The 25,668-nt window shown below is 42.2% G+C and overlaps 1 protein-coding gene across 1 annotated transcript; it reads left to right on the forward strand.

Annotated features, from left to right (window-relative positions):
- Positions 1–921: 921 nt before the first annotated feature.
- LOC111966770 (junctophilin-2-like) lies at positions 922–24,719 on the forward strand. Its single transcript, XM_023991689.2, has 6 exons — positions 922–1,883; positions 4,481–5,315; positions 16,981–17,099; positions 20,115–21,073; positions 22,177–22,273; positions 22,528–24,719. The coding sequence occupies exons 1-5, from the start codon at positions 1,505–1,507 to the stop codon at positions 22,255–22,257; spliced, it is 2,373 nt and encodes a 790-aa protein (XP_023847457.1). The 5' UTR covers positions 922–1,504; the 3' UTR covers positions 22,258–22,273; positions 22,528–24,719.
- Positions 24,720–25,668: the final 949 nt, after the last annotated feature.

The raw sequence follows: 25,668 nt of genomic DNA on the forward strand, positions 1-25,668 counted from the left end.
CGGAGAGCAGTTAATTAAAGACCTTAATTAAAGAAAATATTTTTGAAACAATAAATAATAGTTTCCAACATTGATAGTTGCATTAAAACTCACCCAAATGAAAATGTGTTTAGGTGGAAATAAGATACAGCCCAATCCCGCGAATGATAGCCCAAAAATCTCCATTGAATTCGTTGCAGTTCATGTGTTAATTCCACATACAAACCCCCCAGAATGAATGCACATGTATAAAGCAATTTTTATGTTTTTTGTGTTTTTGAACCGCAAATATTGCAATGATTGATCGGTGCCAGTAGAGGGGGCGACATAACATGTTTGGGCTGAGCAATCAGGATCTGAGTCACTGGACTATAGTGCCAAAAGATATCCCAAGCAAGCCTCAAGGCGGCGTAAAGCTAAGTGTGCAAATCAAGTGAACGAAGGGTTGTGCAGAATATGAAATGTTTCAATAGAAATTCGGCCACTGTAAATGGCAGAAATTCAAGTTTTAAGATGCGTCAAATGAATAAGCAGTAAGGCTGTGGTTGCAGCTAAGTTTTAGTACAATTTGGTTGATTATTTGTAGCTTACTTATTTCCCATCCAAGTCGTTGTCTATTGGTCCCAGTAAGGGGAATACTTACTGTATTTTAGCAGTGCTACTATTTAGCAATTACTACGCTATTACGCCATCTTTTTAATATTTCGACATTTTACTTTCACCATACGTTGTTGGTGGTGCACAATTGGTTGACGCGTTAAATAGAAGATTGGGGCCTATTTTAAATGCACTAGATTAGAGTATGTGACTGTAGATAGACCATATGCACGCCCAACCCCGAAGTGGCAAGTGATCTGGCATCACTCCTTGCAGCAGCGTAAGGATTGGGTTGTATTTTTGGAACAGTGTGTGTGGATCTGGTCGCCTTGTTAGGTCTGCTAAAACATTTCCAATAGCACCAACTGTTTGGTGATAGCAGCGCCAGTGAGGGGAGGCAGGGACAGGGAAAGGGGCTTTTCTATGGCCACCTTGGAAAGCCATGCAAGATCCCTGGCTCAACCAGAAAAAAGAAGACATCCAAAAACAGTTCAACTAAATAATCGCATATTAGTTTTACCTCTGGGGGGAAAACAACCGTAACAAATCTTACTCAGTCAGCACAGAGCCTTTATGAAGTTCATGACTCTGAAATCGAACAGCGATCAACAGAAGAAGAGTACTGAAATAATCAAAGGGAATAAGAGATAATTAAGTAGACTAAAATGCGCGCCTGAAACAAATTGATTTGAAGTGTCTATAGAGTGCAAGGCTACATGGAAAATACCCCCAAAATATTCAAGAACAATACAAAGAACATATTCTAAACACAGTGTCAAGGATCTCTTAAATCGTTTTATATGACAGGTGAAGGCGGATCCATTCTGACAGAAGATATTTTATCTTGACCAAGATTTTCAAAAAGTCATTGATTTGACTCCGCCTTTAAAACTCTTTTTTTTTTGTCTGCAGTCACAGAAGGGAAGGTATGAGTGGAGGTCGTTTTGAATTTGATGATGGTGGAGCTTATTGTGGTGGTTGGGAAGGTGGCAAAGCCCATGGGCATGGGATCTGCACCGGACCTAAAGGACAGGGCGAGTTCTCCGGCTCCTGGAATTACGGGTTTGAGGTGGTTGGAGTCTACACCTGGCCAAGCGGAAACGCCTATGAAGGCTTCTGGTCGCAAGGGAAGCGCCATGGTCTAGGAGTTGAGACTAAAGGACATTGGGTTTACAAGGGAGAATGGACTCATGGCTTCAAGGGGAGATATGGCTTGAGGCTGAGTGTTGGTAGTGGGGCGAAGTATGAAGGAACGTGGAATAACGGATTGCAAGATGGATATGGCACAGAGACCTATGCTGATGGTGGTATGTTTTTTATTCCTTTATTTATATGTTGTCCTGAATCTGGTGGAGTACTTCCTACACACATCATGTACTTCCTAGACACATCATGTACTTCCTAGACACAACATGGGAATGTTGCATTTGTAATATGTAATAACTGTGTAATAACAATAGCACATCTATTAGCCTCATTGACATTTGTCATACCTGACATTTAACATTTGAAGAAGGTAAAGGGTAGTGGTAGTTAATTACGTAGGACAGGTATGCAATTTTGGTTTATGCTGATATATCCAGGTGCAGCTGAGAATATAAGAGCAGGAATATGAGTGATTATCAACAAAGCACAGTGTGCTATACACTACAGTACAATACTAATGTTCCATTTGGGTGTTTTATGAGAGAATGAGTGACTCAAGCTTGCAGCAGTGAACCAAGAAGAGGAACCCAAGTGTTGCTGCAGATGGTCTATTGGGATCTTGCCCATTCCTAAGGGCCTCTTGCCAAACGATAGTGGCAGCGGATGGCACATTAGCAGTGTGTGTCCATACAAAAGTGTGTGCTATGTTGTGGGTAGTTAAGCTGTGTTTTTATGTGGAAGTTATTGTTTCAATTGCTGTCACACAAACGAACACCCCTTCAAACACACACACAAGAAGTCATGGGCCTAGAGTAAAAGTGCTGATCTAGAATCAGGTCCCCCACTGTCTATGTAATTGTATTCATTATGAGCTAAAAGGAAAAACTGCACTCCTAATCTGAGACATTTAATGGGCCCCAAAGAACCGGTGAGAGTAAATGAAAGGAACAGGAGGAGAAACACTGATTGCTCTACTGTTGAATGAACTAATAGTCAGAGGAGTTGGCAAACACACATACAGTAGAGATCTAGGACCAAGCTATATTGTCCTCATACTGGCACTACACTTGAACCTGCTGAGAGATCACACCAATGATATTGGTGGCATTGCTGTCTGTTTCAAGCCCCTGATGCCCTCAGTAGCTGACTCATCAGTTTTGGGCCCTTTTGATTGGATGATTGAGAGGTTCTGACACCATGTGTCAGGAAGTAATAATAGCCCAGCAGACGGCCTAGCTATAGCTACAGCCGATGGCATCCAGACACATGTCTGATTTTGCATGAGAGACCCATGATTAGTTTGAGTCACATTAATAACTTTAGTTGAACTACAGACTTTCCAACTACCCTGAACAAAAATATAAACACAACATGCAACAATTTCAAAGATTTTACTGAGATACAGTTCATATAAGGAAATCAGTCAATTGAAATAAATTCATGAGGCCCTAATCTATGGATTTGTTGGTCGCAGATATCTTTAAAAAAAAAAGGTACGTGTGTGGATCAGACAACCAGTCAGTATCTGATGTGACCACCTCATGCAGCGCAACACATCTCCTTCGCATAGAGTTGATCAGTCTGTTGATTGTGGCCTGTGGAATGTTGTCCCACTCCTCTTCAACGGCTGTGCAAAGTTACTGGATATTGGCGGGAACTGGAACAGGATGTCGTACATGTTGATCCAGAGCATCCCAAACATGCTCAATGTGTGACATTTCTGGTGAGTATGCAGGCCATGGAAGAACTGGGACATTTCCAACTTCCAGGAATTGTGTACAGATCCTTGTGACATGGGGCCATGCATTATCATGATAAAACATGAGGTGATGGCGGCAGATGAATGGCACGACAATGGGCCTCAGAATCTTGTCACGGTATCTCTGTGCATTTAAATTGCTATAGATAAAATGCAGTTGTGGTTGTTGTCTGTAGCTTATGCCTGCCCATACTATAACCCCACCACTACCATGGGGCAGTCTGTTCACAACATTGACATCAGCAAGCCGCTCGCCCACACAACGCCATACACGTGGTCTGCCGTTGTGAGGCCACTTGGACATACTGCCAAATTCTCTAAAACGATATTGGAGGCGGTTTATGGTAGAAATTAACATTAAATTATCTGGCAACAGCTCTGGTGGGCATTCCTGCTGTCAGCATGCCAATTGCATGCTCCCTCAAAACTTGAGACATCTGTGGCATTGTGTTGTGTGACAAAACTGCACATTTTAGAGTGTGCTTTTATTGTCCCCAGCACAAGGTGCTGTGTAATGATCATGCTGTTTAATCAGCTTCTTGATATGCCACATCTGTCAGGTGGGTGAATTATCTTGTCAAAAGAGAAATGCTCACTAACAGGGATGTAAACAAATGCGTGCACAAAATTTGAAGAAAAATGTGTGCATATGGAACATTTCTGGGATCTTTTATTTCAGCTCATGAAACACTTTACATGTGTTTATATTTTAGTTCAGTGTATGATACCTACTGTGTCAAACCGTATAGGCTGACTATGCCAATGCACTTCACAGTGCAGGAAAAAGTTCTGGTTACTTTATTTTACTTTCAAAACAAAACCACTCATCTTGTCTCACTGTTGAAGTGCTTGCAATTATATAAGGGTGATCATTTGGTGTGAGTTAAACAGCTAGCCCAAACATTTTCAATCAAATCAGAGGACGGCAAAGCTTAATATTTTATTGGCTATTTCTCCAGATGTTAACATATCTATCAATTCCCTCTCTTGTCTTTCCAGGCACATTTCAGGGCCAATTTACTGGCGGCATGCGACACGGGTACGGAGTACGTCAGAGCGTGCCTTACGGCATGGCGGCGGTGGTTCGCTCCCCTCTCCGCACTTCCCTCACATCCCTCCGCAGTGAGCAAAGTAATGGCACTCTGCTCCAGCAGGACGTCCCCGTCATCATTGCCACCAACGCCGCCGGCCAGGAGGCCCGAGTCACCACACCCACCCAGCTGGGACCCTCCCGGGGTGGCTTCGCCCTCACGCTCCAGGTGGACCCAGACGCCGTCAAGCCCAAGAAGAAGGGCCTGTTCCGAAGGGGGTCTCTCCTGGGGAAACTGAAGAAGTCTGACTCCCGTACTTCCTTATCCAGCGTGAGGAGTAAGCTAAGCTTCCTGGGAGCGAGGAGCGAGTCAGCGTTGAGTTCAGCAGCCAGCGATGTGGCCAGCGATGCCAACTCCACCATCAGTCTGGGAGATGAGAGCCTAGCCGGGGCAGAGGATTTCCCCCCTGTGGAGGCCGACATCGATGCCACCACCACAGAGGTATACATGGGGGAGTGGAAGAACGACAAGCGTTCAGGCTATGGAATAAGCGAACGTTCCAGTGGGCTAAAGTATGAAGGCGAATGGCTGGACAACCAGCGACACGGCTATGGATGCACCACCTTTGCGGAAGGAGGGAAGGAGGAAGGAAAGTATATGAACAACATGCTGGTGAAGGCCATGAAGAAGAGGGTTATCCAACTGAAGGGCAGCAAGATCAGGCAGAAAGTGGAGCGCAGTGTGGAGGGAGCTCAGCGGGCGGCGGCCATCGCCAAACAGAAAGCAGAGATCGCTGCCTCCAGGTATGGAAAAGACCATGCATATTCATTACTGGGATAGACTAGGTGATCATGATCAGACACATTTTCAGTAACACTTCAGTAGCACCAAAATAACAATCACACTTATTCAACCCATTGTATTATAAATATTTATTGTCTATGTATAATCACTTTCCTTCTTAAAAAAGAATACTTTTAAAATCCTTCAAGTACACCACATTTCTTCTCTATAACAACTCACCCTATGCCTTTCCTCCCACTATTCCTTTTAGCAATTCACCAAGAAATGCACCCACAAGAGCAAGGCTCTGCTTCAATGTCAATGTTCAATGTTTTAGACACTGATGCCTACCTCTGCATAACAGTACATGGACAGGAGGGCTACTGTATGGCACTGAATGGTAAAAATAGGTTGATGATGGCAAATAAACACGCCATTGAGTTAGATCAGGTTCAGCAGTTGCAGGTGTTGTTCCTGTGATTTCTCTGGCTGTGGTCACAATAGGAGTCATAGAAGACAGAGAGAAAAAAGTTACTTCTTCTGTGTGGAGTCATTATATACAGCTTGTAACAGACTGAAGAGAAAAGGACAATGTCTGTGTGCCACCCTGTCTCATCTAGTCTTATTTGAAAGTCTTCTGCAGCAATTTTTTCTGCTTCTCTTGTGTGCTATACAGAGGGCAACCGTTGTAGTAGAAGGTTGTTCCTTGACAAATTGGCACCACTGTTCGTTGACAGCACAGTGCCTCAAACCACGAAGGCCATTCTCTTCCTGCAGTGTATGGGGCAAAGTCAGCCATGTCACACAGAAATCAATGTCAAGTTCGACAGCGCAAGCAATGCCGTGGTTCCAGTTTATTGTGCAGCCCCCTTGGCAAGGTAAGGGGGATCTCAGGGAACCAAACATACTTTTTAGAGAAATGCCCACGTCACCATTACACCAAAGTCTGATTGATTATGTGACATCCCTCTTACCTCTGTCATTTGTGTGTGACGTTAGGCATTGTGGCAGGAAATCATTATCTGCAGTGCACTTCAATTTATATTGATACAGTACACTTTTGAGAGAGGGTGTTGGTTGAGACTCCCCTATTTTCTTAAACTGATAGGGAAGGAAATCTCTGAGACGTCTCTTTACAATTAAGTTTTGATATCAGAATAGGATTTTGTTCTTTGTTTACTGTAGGCCGGCTAGACCTAATTTGTCCATACATGCTTAGGCTACCAACACAGAGAAACCCAGTCGCTGACTTTCAAGATGACAGAGGTTTCTTTCGTGCCTCACCATAGAAGGCAGCAGCTTTTAGATCTACTGTAAGCCACAGCAGCACCTGAAATAAGCCCTGTGTTTACAACAGTAGGTTTACATCCCAAATGTCACCCTATTGCCTTTATAGTGCACTACTTTTCACCAGGGCCCATAGGGCTCTGGTCAAAATTAGTGCACTTACATTGGGAATAGGTTGCCATTTGAGACACATACTCAGGCTGATGAACTGCAGATCCTGTGCTGACTCCTAGACAGATGGAAATCTAAATATTTTACCACAGAGACAAGCAGTATTACAAGAATTATGGGCCAAACGTGTTTTGTATTGTTTTAAGGCTCAGCTACATTATCTTCTAGACAGGCCTAGTCCCGAAGACTCCATGAATAGACATCTGAAACAACCAGAAGCCTTTTGAGGACTTACTGTGGAAACCGACACTTAGTGGATTAAGGACACCACAGTGGTTATAACCTGTCTGGTCTCTTGACTTTTTCATCAATGGATGAGGTCAAATCTGATTGTCCCATACATCCAGCTCATTTTAGTGGTACCCAGAATCTCCAACAGCCAGTAATGCAATAGTGATTAAAAAAATTATAATTCTACTTAATCATATTGCTACTCTGGAAACAGTCATGAGAAGATTGTCACTTGTATTCTAGAAATAGAACCGGGAAGTGATTGAATCACCCGTATATCCAGAGGAGTTTTCCATTGAAGCATTCTGCTCTGTTGTTGTGGGGTGGAGAACAGGGCAGGGCAGCTAGCCAGGATGGTATCCTTTTGCATGACGTGAACCATGTCCCTGACAGCAGAGCAGCAGTGCTCCCTGTCCACTGCACAGGCAACAGCCAAGGTGCCAGAGGCCAAACAACCAGCAGCCATTGTGATTAAGTCAGGGGTTTATAAATACAACCTATTTATTCAGCCTGGTCTCATAGTATAGACGTATCATAGTAAATGTAAATCCGGGACAGTCAAATTACTAAGATATGTTACGTTTGGTATGGTTACATAAGACAGCAGTTTACTTAAGGCAAAAATGAGTGTGGTTGGTCGGAGTGGATGGGTGGGCGTATAATGCGAACGGCTAGCAACCCAAAGGTTGGGTGTTCGAATCTCTTCACAGACAACTTTTGTATTTTAGCTCATTTGCAACTTTTGAACTACTTACTACTTCTTAGCTACTTTACAACTACTTAGCATGTTAGCTAACCCTAATCCTAACCTTAACCCTTTCAGCTAACCCTTCCCCTAACCTTAACCCTTTAACCTAACTCCTAACATTAACCCTAACCTTAACCCTAAGCCCTAGCCTAGCTAGCTAGATGGCTAATGTTAGCATTAGCCATCTAGCTAATGTTAGTCACAACAAATTGGAATTCGTAACATATCATACGTTTTGCAAATTTGTAACAAATTGTACGTTTGCAAATTCGTAACATATTGTGCAAATTGCAATTCGTAACATATTATACAAATTGAAATTTCAGAACATATCATACGAAATGGATGATGGACATTCACAAATTAATACATACCATACGAAATGTAACATATCATACTAAATGGAGTGTCTGGAATTTACGTACAGATTTATAAGAAATGCTTTGAGACGTGGTTGGTTTGAGACACTCAGCCGCCCGCAGGTTAGGTTAGTTAATGCTCCCTCTCTGCCCCCATGCCTCCCTGCCCTGACTTTTAGTTAATATTTTGAGTTGTCCCTGGTATTGTGTGTGCGCACATGTGTGTGTCTGATGTGGGCTGAGTCTCTTCAGAGTATCTGAAGGTAGAAGAGGCCACGGCTGTCTGGGACTGTCTGGGTGTAAATGACGCACAGAGAAAGAAAGGCCTAGTGTCAGTACTCAGTACAAATTGGAGCCCTGACTGGCTGGCTAAATAAGGGCAGGCACACACTGTTGCTGTATCACAATCACAAGGGAATGCAGGCAACAGCTGATTGCTGTTGCTCTCCCGTCTTCCTTCATCTTTCCTGCCCAGTCACAGTCAGCCACAGCCAAAGGATGTTTTCTCTGCTAAATAGTCTACGCTCTGTCTGACACGGTAGACTAGTAACGTCACATCATAGTTTACTGTAGAAGTAGTACATCTGTAAAACAGCTCATCAATGAATTAAACAACCAAGTCTTGCTTACTTGAATGACTACAGGCTTGCTTCTTAAGACCTAAAAATGTACTATGTTTATGGTGTTAGTATCCTCAACTAAACCTGAAGACAACTTTGTGGTCTGTTGGAACAGTTTGCTAACCAGTCCCCATGCAGTGACAAGGCTTTCAAATAGGTTTTAGAACTTATTGACTGGTATCTAGCAGACAAGAAACCAGACCTGGGTTTAAATAGTATTTGACATAATTTCAAGTACTGTAGCTGGGCTTAAATGAGCTTGCCTGGCGCAATACAAACCTCACCTATCTGACATTGCAGGCAGGCTAAAGCAATCAATAAAAGTATTTTAACAATTTCAAATAGTGTTTAAACCCAGGTCTGCAAGCAACACATCATGGACACTACAGCAGTTAGTAGCCTGGCGGACAGGCAACACATCATGGATACTAGAGCAGTCAGTAGCCGAGCAACACATCATGGATACTAGAGCAGTCAGTAAGCTGCAAGCAACACATCATGATACTAGACAGTCAGTAGCCGAGCAACACATCATGGATACTAGAGCAGTCAGTAAGCCGAGCAACCACATCATGGATACTAGAGCAGTCAGTAGCCGAGCAAACACATCATGGATACTAGAGCAGTCGTAGCCGAGCAACAATCATGGATACTAGAGCAGTCAGTAGCCGAGCAACACATCATGGATACTAGAGCAGTCAGTAGCCGAGCAACACATCATGGATACTAGAGGCAGTCGTAGCCAAGCAACACATCATGGATACTAGAGCAGTCAGTAGCCTAGCAACACATCATGGATACTAGGGCAGTCAGTAGCCTACGCGGACAGGCGACACTTCATGGATAACTCCGGCAGTCAGTAGCCTAGCAACACATCATGTGTACTAGAGCAGTCAGTAGCCTAGCAACACATCATGGATACTAGAGCAGTCAGTAGCCTAGCAACACATCATGGATACGAGAGCAGTCAGTAGCCTAGCGGACAGGCGACACGTCATGGATGCTAGGACAGTCAGTAGCCTAGCAACACATCATGTATACTAGAGCAGTCAGCAGCCTAGCGGACAGGCGACACATCATGGAAATTAGAGCAGTCAGTAGCCTAGCAACACATCATGGATACTAGGGCAGTCAGTAGCCTAGCGGACAGGCGACACATCATGGATGCTAGGTCAGTCAGTAGCCTAGCAACACATCATGTATACTAGAGCAGTCAGCAGCCTAGCGGACAGGCGACACATCATGTAAATTAGAGCAGTCAGTAGCCTAGCAACATATCATGGATACTAGGGCCGTCAGTAGCCTAGCAACACATCATGGATACTGGGACAGTCAGTAGCCTAGCCGACAGGCGACAGATCATGGATACTAGGACAGTCAATAGCCTAGCAACACATCATGGATTCTAGAGCGAGCAGTCAGTAGCCTAGCGGACAGGCAACACATCATGGATACTAGGGCAGTCAGTAGCCTAGCAACACCTCATGGATACTAGAGCAGTGGAGGTAAGAGTTTGGCATGTACATTCCCACTGTTGAATCAACATTGTTTCTATGTCATTTAATCCAAATAATTCACCGTGATGATATTGAATCAAGTGGGAAACTGATTGTTTTTGTAAAAAAATCTTCAACGTAAGGGCATTTCGTATTTTTTTCACTTTTAAACATCATCTAATGACATGGTGACATTTTCCACATGTGCCCAGTGGGTTTTGCCTCAATGCAGCCAATCATATGATTAGTAAATATGAGTGTTTGGGATAACACTGTCTATTCTAACCGTTGTACTGTATGTACACTCCCTCAAAACCCATTTAGAGTACATTGAATGTCTATTGTCAGAATTAATGTGATGCTGAAAACTGTAAAGTAATGAGACAAACTTTTACCTGACTACATTGTCAGCAGTTCTCATGTTCACATTGTTTCAAATCAGAAGAGGTAATGAAAGTCTAATGTTGGTGTCCTTTCACCCAGAACAACAAACAGATACTGTATCGCTTGACTGCTCAGTCAACTAGCACATCCATACTGCTAGTAGTACTATAAAACCCTCCCACTGGCATAAGTTCAGGACCTCACTCATCTGCAGAGCTCCAGTGACAGGCACAATGACAGAGTATCTGTGACTGTCGTGTGAAGTCTGAGCTGTATCATGACGAAAAGCAGACTGACCTAAATGTAATGTCCAGGGATAGTCATGGCTAATGAAGGCTTTTTAAGGAAAATTACATTAGCTATTATTTTTCAAATGAATGTCAAGCTAGCTTTATGTGAATGTTTAAAAATATATACTGAACAAAAATGTAAACGCAACATGTGAAGTGTTGGTCCCATGTTTCATTAGCTGAAATAAAAGATACCTGAAATTTTCCATACACACAAAAAGCTTATTTCTCTCAAATGTTGTGCACAAATTTGTTTACATCCCTGTTAGTGATCTCCTTTCCCAAAATAATCCATCCACCTGACAGGTGTGGCATACCAAGAAGCTGATTAAACAGCACGATCATTACACAGGCACACCTTGTGCTGGGGGAAATTAAAGGCCACACTAAAATGTGCAGTTTTGCCACAGATGTCACAGATGTATCACAATGCCACAGATGTATCAAGTTTTGAGGGAGTGTGCAATTGGCATGCTGACTACAGGAATGTCCAACAGAGCTTTTGCCAGGGAACAGGCCTCACAATCGCAGACCACGCCAGCCCAGGACCTCCACATCCGGCGTCTTCACCTGCAGGATCGTCTGAGGATGGGGGGGAGGTGCTGAGGAATATTTCTGTCTATGACAAGTTTGTGACGACCGACTCAGTGTCTTGCTTTCACTGGCCTCTTGCCCTCAGAATAGTGCATAGGTATTTAGGTTGCAGCTTCACATAGACTTTGTTCAACAAACTTTTTGAAGTGAACCAATGAGTAGAGGACCACTATGTGTGGTAAAACTGCCTTGGTTCAGGAGCAGTGAGCACTGATAATTCTGTAGCCTGGGCCCAGATCTGTTTGTGCTGTCTTGCCAACTCCTATGGTCATTGTCGTGCAATAGGAGCTGGCTATACAGCACAAACAGATCTGTGACAAGGCTACGTAAAACCACCAGTGCAGGCTGGTCCCAGAACTGTTTGTGCTGTCTTTCTTGCCAATTCCTATGGTTATTACCGAACCATAGGAGTTGGCTAAATAGCACAAACAGATCTGGAACAAGGCTACCATCAGTAGTTCAGAAGCAATATACTAGCATTGGTGGCCCTCTCCTCGTCGGTTCACTTCACACAAACAGATCTGGGATCAGGGCCTACACTGATGGTTTACTTTACAAGCTATCTAAGAGGACTGTGAGGAGTACTGCAGGTAGTCAAGAAGCACCATCTGTCATGACACTCCTCCCACAGAAAGGCACAGCAATGCCTGGCAACCCAACAGAACGGCCATTTTAGGAACCTCTAAACACTACACACCAGGTCGTGTTTGTTATGTATTCCTTGAAGGAGCCTGTCGTATCTGTCAACTGTTTACATTTTAGGTATATACTGTATGTTCATTGAAGTCCCACTACACTCACTATACTGTTATAACGCTACACTGCTATAACTGCCATTCTAGTCTAGAAGAATTGAATTTGTTTAAGTATTCATTTTGAGTTTTAGTGTTCAAGAGTTTGTTTTATATTAAGATACGTCATATCCTAGTTCATAAACTTGTAAACTGCAGATGGGCTTGTCAGCTGTTCAACCGAACAAACTCTCTGCCTCTCTGTTTGCCGTTTTATCAAGACTTCAGCGTGTCTGAGACTACTGTATAAGAAACAGTGAAGAAGCCCTTAAAAGAGGGATTGTTGACTTAAGAGCAGACAGTTGTTGATCTACTGTACTATATAAAGACAGGGATTCTCAGCCTCCTCAATGTAATTATTCTGTTGGGGAAGTGCTTCCACATAATTAGGAATTAGAATACTAGAATTTTTGGACCATTCTGGAACTTTGAGGGTTTATGACATAGACCCTCTAGTAATTTAATAGGATCTCTCAACCTGGTCTCATAGACTAGATGTAACATAGTAAAGTCAATCCAGGACACTCAAATTTGAATGTTGTGTTTGGTATGGTTAAGGGTGGTTGGTCGGCTTGGATGGGTGAGGGTATAGCGCAAATGTCTAACAACCCAAAGGTTGCGTGTTCGAATCTCATCACGGACAACTTTAGCATTTTAGCTACTTTGCAACTACTTACTACTTTTAAGCTACTTTGCAACTACTTACCATGTTAGCTAACCCTTCCCCTTTAACCTAACCCTAATATGAACTGTAACCTTCACTGTAACTTTAACCCCTAACCCTAACTCCTAGCCTTGCTAATGTTAGCCACCTAGCTAACATAAGCCATCTAGCCACCTAGCTATTAGCCACAAGAAATTGGAATTGTTTTGCAAATTCGTAACATATTGTACTAATTGCAATTCGTAACATATAATATAATACAAGTTGTAATTTGTATTAAACATTTCATATGAAATGGATGATGGACAGCCACCAATTAATACATACCAAATGAAAAGTGAAATATCAGACTAATTGTAATGTCCTGGATTTACATTTACTATGTTACATCTACCCCTGAGTCCAGGTTGGATCTCTATGGTGCTGCCTACCCCTCAAAGTCTTCAAGTGGATGGATCTATTTAAAGTCCCAGTGTAACGTTACAGTATGTCAAGTATTCACGGAGTCATCACAATCAGTAAGCCTGGGGTAGATATCAGTAGCATTGAACCCCGAACACACTCACTCCTTCACTAGGGTTTATAATAACATACTCACTCCTTCACTAGGGTTTATAATAACACACTCACTCCTTCACGAGTGGTTTATAATAACCCTGTGAGGTAACCAGAGAAAAATAGAAGAGAAAGTGTTGGGCAGGAGGAGGAGTCTCTGTAGATTATGTTTAAATACAGTATACATCTTGAAGTGCTGTCAAGGTCCAACATTTGATATACATTTATTTAATGCAATATTATGTAGCCATTATGCCACACAGACACATTGTGCAGACACGATATACTGTATATGCATTTTATTTATTTTTAAAGTAGTACACAGCAAATAGGTCAACTTTTTTAATGGAGTACCAGCAGACTGGGAATGTTAATTTATTGCATTTGCCTCTTATACAGTATTCTAATTAAGAAATAACTTAATTAATAAATTCACATGATAAACTAATACTTCTGTGAATATAACATACAGGATAACGTCCCCTGGCGGTATCTCGTTGTCTGGGTTGAGGTGTTAAAGAGTCATTTATTTCTGTTCCAGTTCTCCAACGGCAGAATAGGACACCCTCTCCAGCTAATACTAATAATAAACCATGCAACCAACTCAACTCCACACAACAGCCCTATAAAATATGTTTTTAAAGATGAAATATTGTAAACAATAATCTCTGTAGTATTTTGGTCCATCTGAGTCTGGTTTTGGATTGTTACAGTAACGTTGGTTCTTACAGCACAACCCCTGAGTTTTTGGTTCGTATCAGTATTCATCTCTTGGACTAAAGGGCTAGCTGGCTATAAGGCATGGGAACAGACTTAAGTGTTGGGGATGTTCTCTTTGCTTTTTATAGTCCAGCCAAAGTATCTTTGCAAATAAATAGGAGGGGAATGAGGTCTATGGGGTGCTTGGGTTTGCAATGGCAACAGTGATCACCTAAAACCTAGTGAAAGGGTAGCAGAATATCCCAATCATTTTCACAGACAATTGTCATGATCAATGATCAAAATCTGATTAACAATATTTCAGCTTTTAGGTCAGATCTGTTTATTTGAACATTTTAATATTTGATCACGATGACGTAAGTAGCTACAGATTTAGCCATTGTAAAGTTTAACAGACAGGGTTCACTAAAGATGCACTTTTGTGGTCCTTTGCTCCGCTAGGAGCTATAACCTCTTGAGACCCAGCAATACATTTTTGTCCTGTCTAGGGGACATTTGTTTTTGGTCCATAACTCTAAAGCCACACATGCCACTGTGTACCTTTTAGAGAGGATATTCTGGTCTTTTCAAAGATATTTCATATGTGGGGTGTCACCGTGTGTAATTATTAATTTTGTGAGTAAAATTGTTTCTAATGGGTAAATATCTCAGGAATAGTTTGGTGAGTTTTTAGAGAAGTGTAATAATTTTTTCACATTAAATAAGAGCTTAATAAAAGCTTGTTAATACATGTCCTCTGTAGTGGAAATCAGGATGCTCTAACTATGTTTTATACCCACTGTCCCCATTTACTGTAATACTAAATGTTTCATAATTACCATCAACTGAGTCCTAATGGCCAATACAGTGCACATACAATAAAAAGTAATTACAAATATTTGTTCAATGTATTTTTCTTTGTAACATGTTGTTTTTCACCCCAAACATTTATGTGATGTAAAAAAAAAAAAGTATATATACAGTGCATTCGGAAAGTATTCAGACCCCACATTTTGTTACGTTTACAGCCTTATTATAAAATGGATTTTATTTTTTAAATCTCATCAATCTACACACAATACCCCAGAATTACAAAGAAAAAAAAAATCTTTAGAAATTGTGCAAATGTATTACAAATAAAAAATGGAAATATCACATTTACAGAAGTATTCAGAACCTTAACTCAGTACTATGTTGATGTACCTTTGGCAGTGATTACAGGCTCGAGTTTTCTTGGGTATGACGCCACAAGCTTGGCACACCTGTATTTGGGGGAGTTTCTCCCATTCTTCTTTGCAGTTCCTCTCAAGCTCTGTCAAGTTGGATGGGGAGTATCACTGCACAGCTATTTTCAGGTCTCTCCAGAGATATTGATTGGGTTCAAGTCTGGGCTCTGGCTGGGCCAGTCAAGGACATTCAGAGACACTCCTGCATTGTCTTGGCTGTGTGCTTAGGGTCGTTGTCCTGTTGGAAGGTTAACCTTCGCCCCAGTCTGAGGTCCTGAGCGCTCTAGAGCAGGTTTTCATCAATGATCTCTCTGTACTTTGCTCCATTCATCTTTGCCTCGATCCTAACTAGTCTCCCCATCTCTGCTGCTGAAAAACATCCCCACAGCATGATGCTGCCACCACCATGCTTCACCGTAGGGATGGTGCCAGGTTTCCTCCACACGTGATGCTTGCCATTCAGGCCAAAGACTTCAATCTTGGTTTCATCAGACCAGAGAATCTTGTTTCTCATGGTCTAAGAGTGCTTTAGGTACCTTTTGGCAAACTCCAAGCTGAGGACTGGCTTCCATAAAGGCCTGATTGGTGGAGTGCTGCAGAGATGGGTGTCATTCTGGAAGGTTCTCCCATCTCCACAGAGGATCTCTGGAGCTCTGTCAGAGTGACCATTGGGTTCATGGTCACCTCCCTGACCAAGGCCTTTCTCCCCCGATTGCGCAGTTTGGCCAGGCGGCCAGGTCTAGGAAGAGTCTTGGTGGTTCCAAACTTTTCAATGTTTTGAAATGTTTCGGTACCCTTCCCCAGGTCTGTGACTTGACACAATCCTGTCTCGGAGCTCTACGGACAATTCCTTCGACCTCATGGTTGGTTTTTGCTTTGACATGCACTGTCAACTGTGGGACCTTATGTAGACAGGTGTGTGCCTTTCCAAATCATGTCCAAGCATTTGAATTTACAACAGGTGCACTCCAATCAAGTTGTAGAAACATCTTAAGGATGACCAGTGGAAACAGGGTACACCTGAGCTCATTCGAGTCTCATAGCAAAGGGTCTGAATACTTATGTAAATAAAGTATTTCTGTTTGTTTTTTGTAATACATTTGCAAAAATGTATGGGGTGTTCTATTGGGGCTCCCGAGTGGCGCAGTGGTCTAAGGCACTGCATCTCACTACAGACACCCTGGTTCGAATCCAGGCTGTATCACAACCGGCAATGATTGGGAGTCCCATAGGGCGGCGCACAATTGGCCCAGCGTCATCCGGGTTTGGCTGGTGTAGGCTGTCATTGTAAATACTAATTTGTTCTTAATTAACTGACTTGCCTAGTTAAATAAAAGTTAAATACAAAAATACAACAATTGTGTGTAGTTTGATGAGGGAAAACATTTATTTAATCCATTTTAGAATAAGTCTGTAGTGTAACAAAATATGGAAAAAATCTAGGGGTCTGAATACTTTCCGAATGCACTGTATATAGTATATCAGGAGTATAAGAAATAAGTAAAGTAAGTCATTATTAGGTTGGGTTTGTGGATATTGAGTAAATTAGGCTTTGTTTGTTTCCCTGCAGGACGACCCATGCTAAGGCCAAGTCAGATGCTGCCGATCAGGCTTCCCAGGCCTCCAACCAGGAGTCCAGCGTCGCCAGGGTGGTGGCCAGGGAACTGTCCCCTTCCTTTTATCAGCCAGGTATGTGAAGTGGACTTCTCAACTGTATGATCCAGGGCATGATACTGACAAGAGATACAGTACCCAAGAACCTGGATATCCAGGCTTTCTCACATACCTTCCAATAGCCAAGTGCTGTACAAGACTTGGAAGAACAGTAAAGCAATACTTTCAAGAACAGTATTGAAAAGTGAATTGAACGATATTACAATATTTTAAAAGCGAAGTAAAGTCCTGTTCAAGGTATCTAGCATCTTGCTGTACAGACCGATAGAAAGATCTGTCTTGCTGCTGTTTCTGTTCTTTGCTTGGCTGAGGTAGGCTCTCTGCAAGGGTAGTCGCCTTTGAAGGTCTAAAAAAAGAAGCGTCTTACTTGGGTAGAGGGATCATATCAGTTTCCTTACAGGTCTGTCAGTGGCCTAGGGCCACACAGTGTGCCCCTGCATTTCTTTCTCCTCTCAGTCACTCTCTACCCACACAGGACACCGTGGAGTGCTTAGCAGATCTAAAAAGACACTGATAACAAGTTGTCACTGACTGTTGAGTGCCTGCCTGAAATGTCTGTGTCTTATGGTACAAATGGGCATACCCCACTGTGAATTCCACCATCAACTATCACTCACACAAAGCTGACAGGGAGAAACATTGCTAGAGGATATAATATTTCCCAGATTCTACCTGCAAGAATTTTCCTGGATCTTCTTGAATGAAAAATTGGGAGCTAAACAACAGTATGTGATCGATCTTTTCTCACTCCATCTATTAGTCTTTTTGTCTGGGTCCGTGTTTGCTTGCCTGCACTTTAGGTCAGATAGTAAGTAGTTACATCAGAGCCTGTAAATAGAAGGCTCTTACAAGTCAGTATTTCAAATCCTACCATGCAGAATTATGTTATAGGTTGTACATCAAGAACCAGCTAGCAGTTCATATTTCATTAGGCCTATATTACAGACTCAACTTGTTTGGATTGGCATATTGCAATTCAGCTGTCCACTAAAGTACCATGTTTTTTTATCAGACTGTGAAAATGAGAACTATGAATAATCAATCTTTATGGGATCTTTAATGGGATCAGCAGTTGCTCTGTTTTCTCAGTTCAGCTGTAGTCACCCCACATGAGGTTTTCTAGCAAGACATTCCTTGGGTGACTGGAACTGGACTGTGTTACAAGCAGACAGAGTAGCTACAAATACAAATAGAGACCTTGGTGATACCCCTCAAATAGAGACCTTGGTGATACCCCTCAAATAGAGACCTTGTGATACCCCTCAAATGAGAGCCTTGTGATACCCCTCAAATAGGAGCCTTGGTGATACCCCTCAAATAGAGACCTTGGTGATACCCTCAAATAGAGAACCTTGGTGATACCCCTCAAATAAGGACCTTGTGATACCCTCAAATAGAGACCTTGGTGATACCCCTCAAATAGAGACCTTGTGATACCCCTCAAATAGAGACCTTGGTGATACCCTCAAATAGAGACCTTGGTGATACCCTCAAATAGAGACCTTGGTGATCCCTCCAATAGAGACTTGTGATACCCCTCAAATAGAGACCTTGGTGATACCCCTCAAATAGAGACCTTGTGATACCCCTCAATAGAGACCTTGTGATACCCCTCAAATAGAGACCTTGGTGATACCCCTCAAATAGAGACCTGGTGTATACCCCTCAAATAGAGACCTTGTGATACCCTCAAATAGAGACCTTGTGATACCCCTCAAATAGAGACCTTGTGATACCCTCAAATAGAGACCTTGGTGATACCCTCAAATAGAGACCTTGGTGATCCCCTCAAATAGAGACCTTGTGATACCCTTCAAATAGAGACCTTGTGATACCCCTCAAATAGAAACCTTGTGATACCCCTCAAATAGAGACCTTGTGTACCCCTCAAATAGAGACCTTGTGATACCCTTCAAATAAGAGACCTTGTGATACCCCTCAAATAGAGACACCTTGGTGATACCCCTCAAATAGAGACCTTGTGATACCCCTCAAATAGAGACCTTTGGTGATACCCCTCAAATAGAGACCTTGGTGATACCCTTCAAATAGAGACCCTTGTGATACCCTCAAATAGAGCCTTGTGATACCCCTCAAATAGAGACCTTGTGATACCCTCAAATAGAGACCTGTGGTACCCTCAAATAGAGACCTTGTGATACCCCTCAAATAGAGCCCTTGTGATTACCCCTCAAATAGAGACCTTGTGATACCCCTCAAATAGAGACCTTGGTGATACCCCTCAAATAGAGACCTTGGTGATACCCCTCAAATAGAGACCTTGGTGATACCACGGAAAATCCATCCTTCACTGTCTCCACTTAGCTAAACAAATTAGTCTGATCTTTATCTAGTCTGATCTAGTCTTACATATTGGCCAAACTGGCACAGCGCGTGCACCATCGTGCGCATGTTGATTTTGTGTGTCCCCACCAGACGCTTTCATGGCACGAAGGTTAAAATACCAAAAACAACTGTGAACCAACTATATTAATTTGGGGAAAGGTCGAAACACACATGAAACATTCATGGATGTTTAGCTAGCTTGCTGTTGCTAGCTAATTTGTCCTGGGAGATTTGGTTTGTTATTTTACCTGAAATGTATATGGTCCTTTTTTTCTGGATCTTTGTAGAATTTTGACCCATTTTGAGTCCAAAAAAATCTTGTGCTCTCTACTCTGACAATCCACAGATAAAAGAGGAAACTTCGTTTGTTTTTCTTCAATTAATCTCTCCTCGTTTATCTTTCAATCACCCATGTGGGTTAGTATGCTCGTGAAAACCAATAAGTAGATGGAAGAGGCGGGACTTGCAGCTCATCAAGCGTCTCAAATAGAACCAAGTTCCATTTTCGCTCCTGGCTACGTAAACGCCCGTGAGCAGTTTTGATAATTTGATTGAATAACACGTATGTGTACATTTATCTTGCAACGCTCGCCGCTCACACAACGTGGCCAGTCTAGTCAGGGTGTTAGCTTGTTGTTGAGATTAGTCTCATCAACCTTAACATTTATGCATGTTGTTCCACAGGCCCAGAGTACATGAAAAAGAGAGCATTACAGGAGATCTCAGAGGCCAATGAGCACACAGACCCTATAATGCATGAGCAACTGTTAGCAGAGCAGCCACTGACACCTGCTGAAAGCCCAATGCTGCACGACAGGCCTGGCTCCACTCCAGCCTGCACACCCTCCCCCAGCCCGGCCATCACCCCTCCAGCATCCAGGCACTCCAAACAGGGCAGCATCAGCAAAGAGGACTCCCATCTGCTCGGCCCTGCTGGCTGGAACGGGGACAAAGGTGGTGGAAGTCGGGGGAGCAGCCGTCCCAACAGCAGAACCAACAGCCGACCCACCACCCCCTCGTCCAATGTGGCCACCACCACTTCCGCCCCTGCCACTGCTCCCCCTGAAGAGTGCCCCACTTCTGCCCCCATTAGCAGCCGGGGGAACTCCCGCGCCTCCAGCCGCCTGAGCAACAAGATAGAGCAGGGCTCCGACCTGGAGATCAAGCCCCTGGAGAAGACGATCTCTGATGCCAAAGTGTCCGACGCTACTCCCTTGGTAAGGACCAGTGTCACCTACTCAGAAGGACCAGTGTCCTTGGTAAGGACCAGTGTCACCTACTCAGAAGAAGAAGTCCCACCCCCTCATCCCGCCTCCAAAGAGTCTTCCAAAGCTGCCGTCACCCCCGAGCTTAATGAGGCAGAGCCCAAACAAAGAACAGAGTCGGTCAATGAACGACCAGTGTCCACTGTATCTGAGAGCAAACCAGGGTCCAGCACTCAGTCTGTTAATAAAGTGTCACCCAAGCCATCGCCGTCACCCAAGCCATCGCCAAAACGAGAGGCCAGTCCGGCTTCCAAACCTGCCACACCTGCACCCAAACCAGCACCTAAGGTTGAACCCAAAGCGGAGGCCAAGCTGATGAAGAACATGGTAAAGAGCCCAGGTGCAAGTGAAGTTACAGAGCTAGATGAATTTGAGCAGGTAAGGCAATTCAAGCAATTAATATCTCATGTAATGAACAGTTTTGAGAACAAATTCAGTCAAATGAAGACTCTTCTTACATGTTCTGTAGTACATTCTCCCATGACCTGAGTTCTAAAAGTAGACTCATAGCATACAGTAGGTCCTCTCTCTCCTCTAAGTGCAAATTTGTAACATGATGTTACTCTGGAGACTGTTTACTGCCATTGGTGCTGGTCCTTCAAACCAGACTAATCAGACTCCCTATCTCAGTAACCTCCCCTCCTCCTCTACTCCGTTATGTTAATAATTACCCCTCTAGTTATGTTTGTACATATTCTAAACAGCATTTATTTTTTGACTAACACAATCAAGACAATTCTCCCATTTCTGGTTGGGAGCGTACAAGTGAAATTATGAACAGATTACATGACAAACATTTTCCTCCAGCAACCAACAGCTACCATCAGTAGCTCTGAGTAGCTAAGAAAATTCCTATTTTGTCATCCAGATGACCAATTCCCATCAATGAAAATATGTAAATAAACATAGGTGACTGTTACATAGGTGTTTACAGAAGCAACAGTTGTTTGTTCGGAATTATTATGTAGATTTTAGATGCTGTGCAGACTAGGGGTTTGACTGGTATGTGAGCCCTAAGCAGTCTGCCCTATAAGGCATGTATTCTAGGGGAGGTTTTCCAATAGCCCTGTGTTGAAAGGGGCTTACTGCATATGAGAACCTACCAGTCGGCCACAGCTGATGTAGACAGATTGTGTTCCTTATAATGCAGCAGCTTCTCTCCCCGTCACCACATTTAAAAAATGTTCTTACTAGAGTCATTACAGAATTGCTACACAGGAATAGATGCAGCTTCATTGTAAAATGCTACCATAAGGATCATTGAGATTTTTGTTCATCCCATTCATATTGCTGATGTTTTATAGATCTATAGGAGTTTAAAAGTACTTTACCGGCATATTCATTGTTCTAACAACATCTGCTGCTATCTTGACTGCTACTATCTTGAACAGGTCTGTCTTGCAGAATTTATCACAACATGATAAACCTGTGTAAATAAAGGTTAAATAAAACATTAAATATATCTACTCTCTCTTTTGCAGGGTCCGAACACCATCATGATAACCATGGTGATTCTGCTCAACATTGGCCTGGCCATTCTCTTCGTACACATCTTGTCATGAAACTCTGTCGACCCAGGTAACTAACACAGCTCTCTGACTGTCCTGCCAGTTACAGATATACACTGAAGGCACCTGTTGCTTTTGTTTCAAGCAGTCAAAACACAATGGCGCTCAACTTCTTACCCTTGCAACATGTAAGGAAATGTCTGTTTGATCTGATTACACCAAAAGTTACTGTTTTGACTCTGAGGTACTTCAATGTGATAATGTTGATGAGACATATTAACTTGTCTTCAAATTTGTTTTGTCTGCTTGAACTTTTCCCCACAGGTCACCAGCTTGCATTGGTGTTGAGGTAAGATTGCCCACATTTTTAAGCAAGGATCATCCAGAACAAAGAGTCTACCAAGAAATTCAAGCCTTATATGGAAGGAAACTGACAACAGCTTCTCCACACACAGCCTCTTGTGACTGTGTTGAGGCTCTTTGAGGCCAAACTGATTTTCAGTCTTGGAATATCTGGAGCCGAATTGAAGGACATATGAATCCATATGAATCGAGACTACAGGACATCAATGAATCTGAATGTCAGGAAGAGGGTCTGAATGGACACTGTGCTTGTAAAGGGGGGATCCACTGGTGAGTTTCAGTATCTACACTGGAGATGTTGTTGCATGTTATACACAAGTTAAGTCTACGCTATCAAACGGCTTAACACCGACAGATTAGAGTGGTTGTTGACTGGACAGGTGAGGTTGTGTTCACACAGTTAGCCCAATTCTGATATTTTTTCCTCTAATTGGTCTTTTGACCAATCAAATCAGATCTTTTCACATCAGATCTTTTTTTTTTTTTTTAGATGATCTGATTGGTCAAGAGACCAATTAGTGAAAAAAATATCAGAATTGGGCTGTCTGCCTAAACGCAGCCTAAGTGTCATTAAATAATTAGTTATGTAATTAGATATTCATTTAACTGATGTCTTGTCTATAGAAATGTAATCTCTTGGAAAATCTCAAATAAACTGAATATCCATCACTAATTCTTTCCTTGAAATTTAGTTTGATAGATCAGCGTTTCCCAAACTTGGTCCTCGGGACACCAAGGGGTGCACGTTTTGGTTTTTGCCCTAGCACTACACAGCTGTTTCAAATAATCAACTAATCATCATTTGAATCAGCTGTATAGTGTTAGGGCATAAAACCGAAACTTGCACCCCTTGGTGTCCCGAGGACCGAGTTTGGGAAACGCTGAGATAGATGAAGACAGTAAAGATTAGCTGTTTGGGAGGGGGGGGTAATACTCAGTGTTCCAATTTGTTTAGAAAAAATATATATTATGCCAACATTAGATTATCTGTTTTCTTTTTTTGCCATATTCTCAACTTTCTTCAGTAGACATCAGTAAAGACATCTCACAGTCTCTTTGACGCAGTCTCTTTGACATCACAGGGCTCTTGTAAGACATGAAATACAGAATATTGATTCGGCAATGCCTGAGAATCAGTGATTTTTTTAATGGCAACACAACCCACCACAGCAGTGCAATGTCATGTACGGTTATGTTTTCACATCAATTATTCGCTTTCCAAGGCAAATGTTTGAGTGTGTCACACTGCACTTGTGTTTAAAACAATATCTGTAACGGGAGTGGTACTGCACTAATAAAAGGCGTTGTATAATTCAGTAAGAGGTTTTCAAATGACACAGAATAGAGGATACATTTTAGGACTTTAACCAGTGTGTGTGGTATTGAATTTCTGGTGTAATGTCTACTGTATGTAAACTGTTTTCTGTTTGTCTGATCAAAAGTAAGGTAAAGCACCCTATTTTATGGTTTGATTTCAATAAAAGCATGACTAAATGAAGTCACAGTGACAAATGTGGGTGGGTGGGGGGTCAATTCTGTCAAAACAATTGGGGAACATTTTGTGAAGATTTTGAGAGGGTAATTATTTGAACAAATGGGTTTGCTTTGTTAGAATGTAATTGTGAGCAGTTGTTTAGGGATTTTGTTGGTCTGTATGTTTGAGTAGGTCACACTATTTAAAATGCATTTCATTCAGAACAAACAGTTTGCGCTTCAAAATCAATTAAGCAGATTTTCCTCCCAACTTTTGTAAGCATCTGGGCACTGTTTGTTTGTGTGTGTGTTTTTGTACCTTTTTGAAGTACACATATTTTAATCTACGAAAGTATTCTGTTGTTGCATTTTTGAGTAATATCCAATCCCACATATATATATTTTTGTTGTTGTAGAGTCAATGAGATTATACCTCATGTTTGGGGGAGAGAGGAAAATGTAGCGTATTTTAATGGAGATCACTCTGAGATTGTGCACTCTCTAAATCATTATTCCTAGCTTTATTTTACCTATTGTCCCAAAAGGTTGTCTTCGCCTCAAAAGATGATTGATAAATAAGTGGGAAAAGATATTTGAAATAAGGTACTCTTGCCAGTTTCCTGGTAATGTAAAAGAGGACTCTATTTCTATAGATCTATTTCCTTACTGTTTCAACTCCCCGCTATGGACAATGCACTTTCATTATATCATGGTCATAACTACATAAGACTCCCTACCAGTTTCCTTACTCTCCATGACATTATTTTGTAAAACATCAAAAGTTTCTGTAACATATTTCATTGCAATAATACACTAAAGAGGCCCACAATCAGAAGTGGCTTTAGTTTGACCCAGGAGCCAACATGTATTTATTTAAAAAGCTCTTAGATGTAATGTCCCCTGTTTAGTGCACCTGCGTGGTTCTGGTACCGGTTTCGACTGCCATTTTCACTTATAAATCAATCTGTGGACACCATAGATTGAAATGGCTTGCATTGAGTGATAGCCCTGGTTCCCACGGACACCGTATTAGATTTTCTGAGTGTGTGTGACGAAAGATATGAAATCTGAAACCACTTGAATCTGGGATGCCCCTCCTTCCATTTAATGCGCTCTCTCGACTGTCCATCAACTCCTGGCTGAACCTTATGTCAAAGCAACTGACAAAGCACATGCCTGCAATCCTTACATCATAGCACACCAGGAGAGTGGTTTCATCACTGTAGCATATTCAGAGATCGATTTATAGCCATTCATCTAAAATTATTCATGGATTTTAAACAAAAAAACACTTTCTCTTTGTCATAGACAAATACTAATATGAGAAGAAATATTAACAAGTTCAGGAAGCAAAGCTAGAGCTCTGTGAGACGTTCACTGTGATGAGGGCAGATGTTTGATCAAGAGAGACCTATAGAAAACTTGCACATTTTCTCTAACACTAAACATAAAAATACTGTACACTGCATGACCAAAAATATGTGGAAACCTGCTCGTCAAACATCTATTTCCAAAATCATGGTCATTTATATGGAGATGGTCCCCCCTTTGCTGCTATAACAGCCTACACTCTTCTGGGAAGGCATTCCACTAGATGTTGGAACATTTCTGCAGAGACTTGCTTCCATT

This window comes from Salvelinus sp. IW2-2015, linkage group LG7, assembly GCF_002910315.2.
Source record: "Salvelinus sp. IW2-2015 linkage group LG7, ASM291031v2, whole genome shotgun sequence".
In the NCBI taxonomy this organism is placed as follows: domain Eukaryota; kingdom Metazoa; phylum Chordata; class Actinopteri; order Salmoniformes; family Salmonidae; genus Salvelinus; species Salvelinus sp. IW2-2015.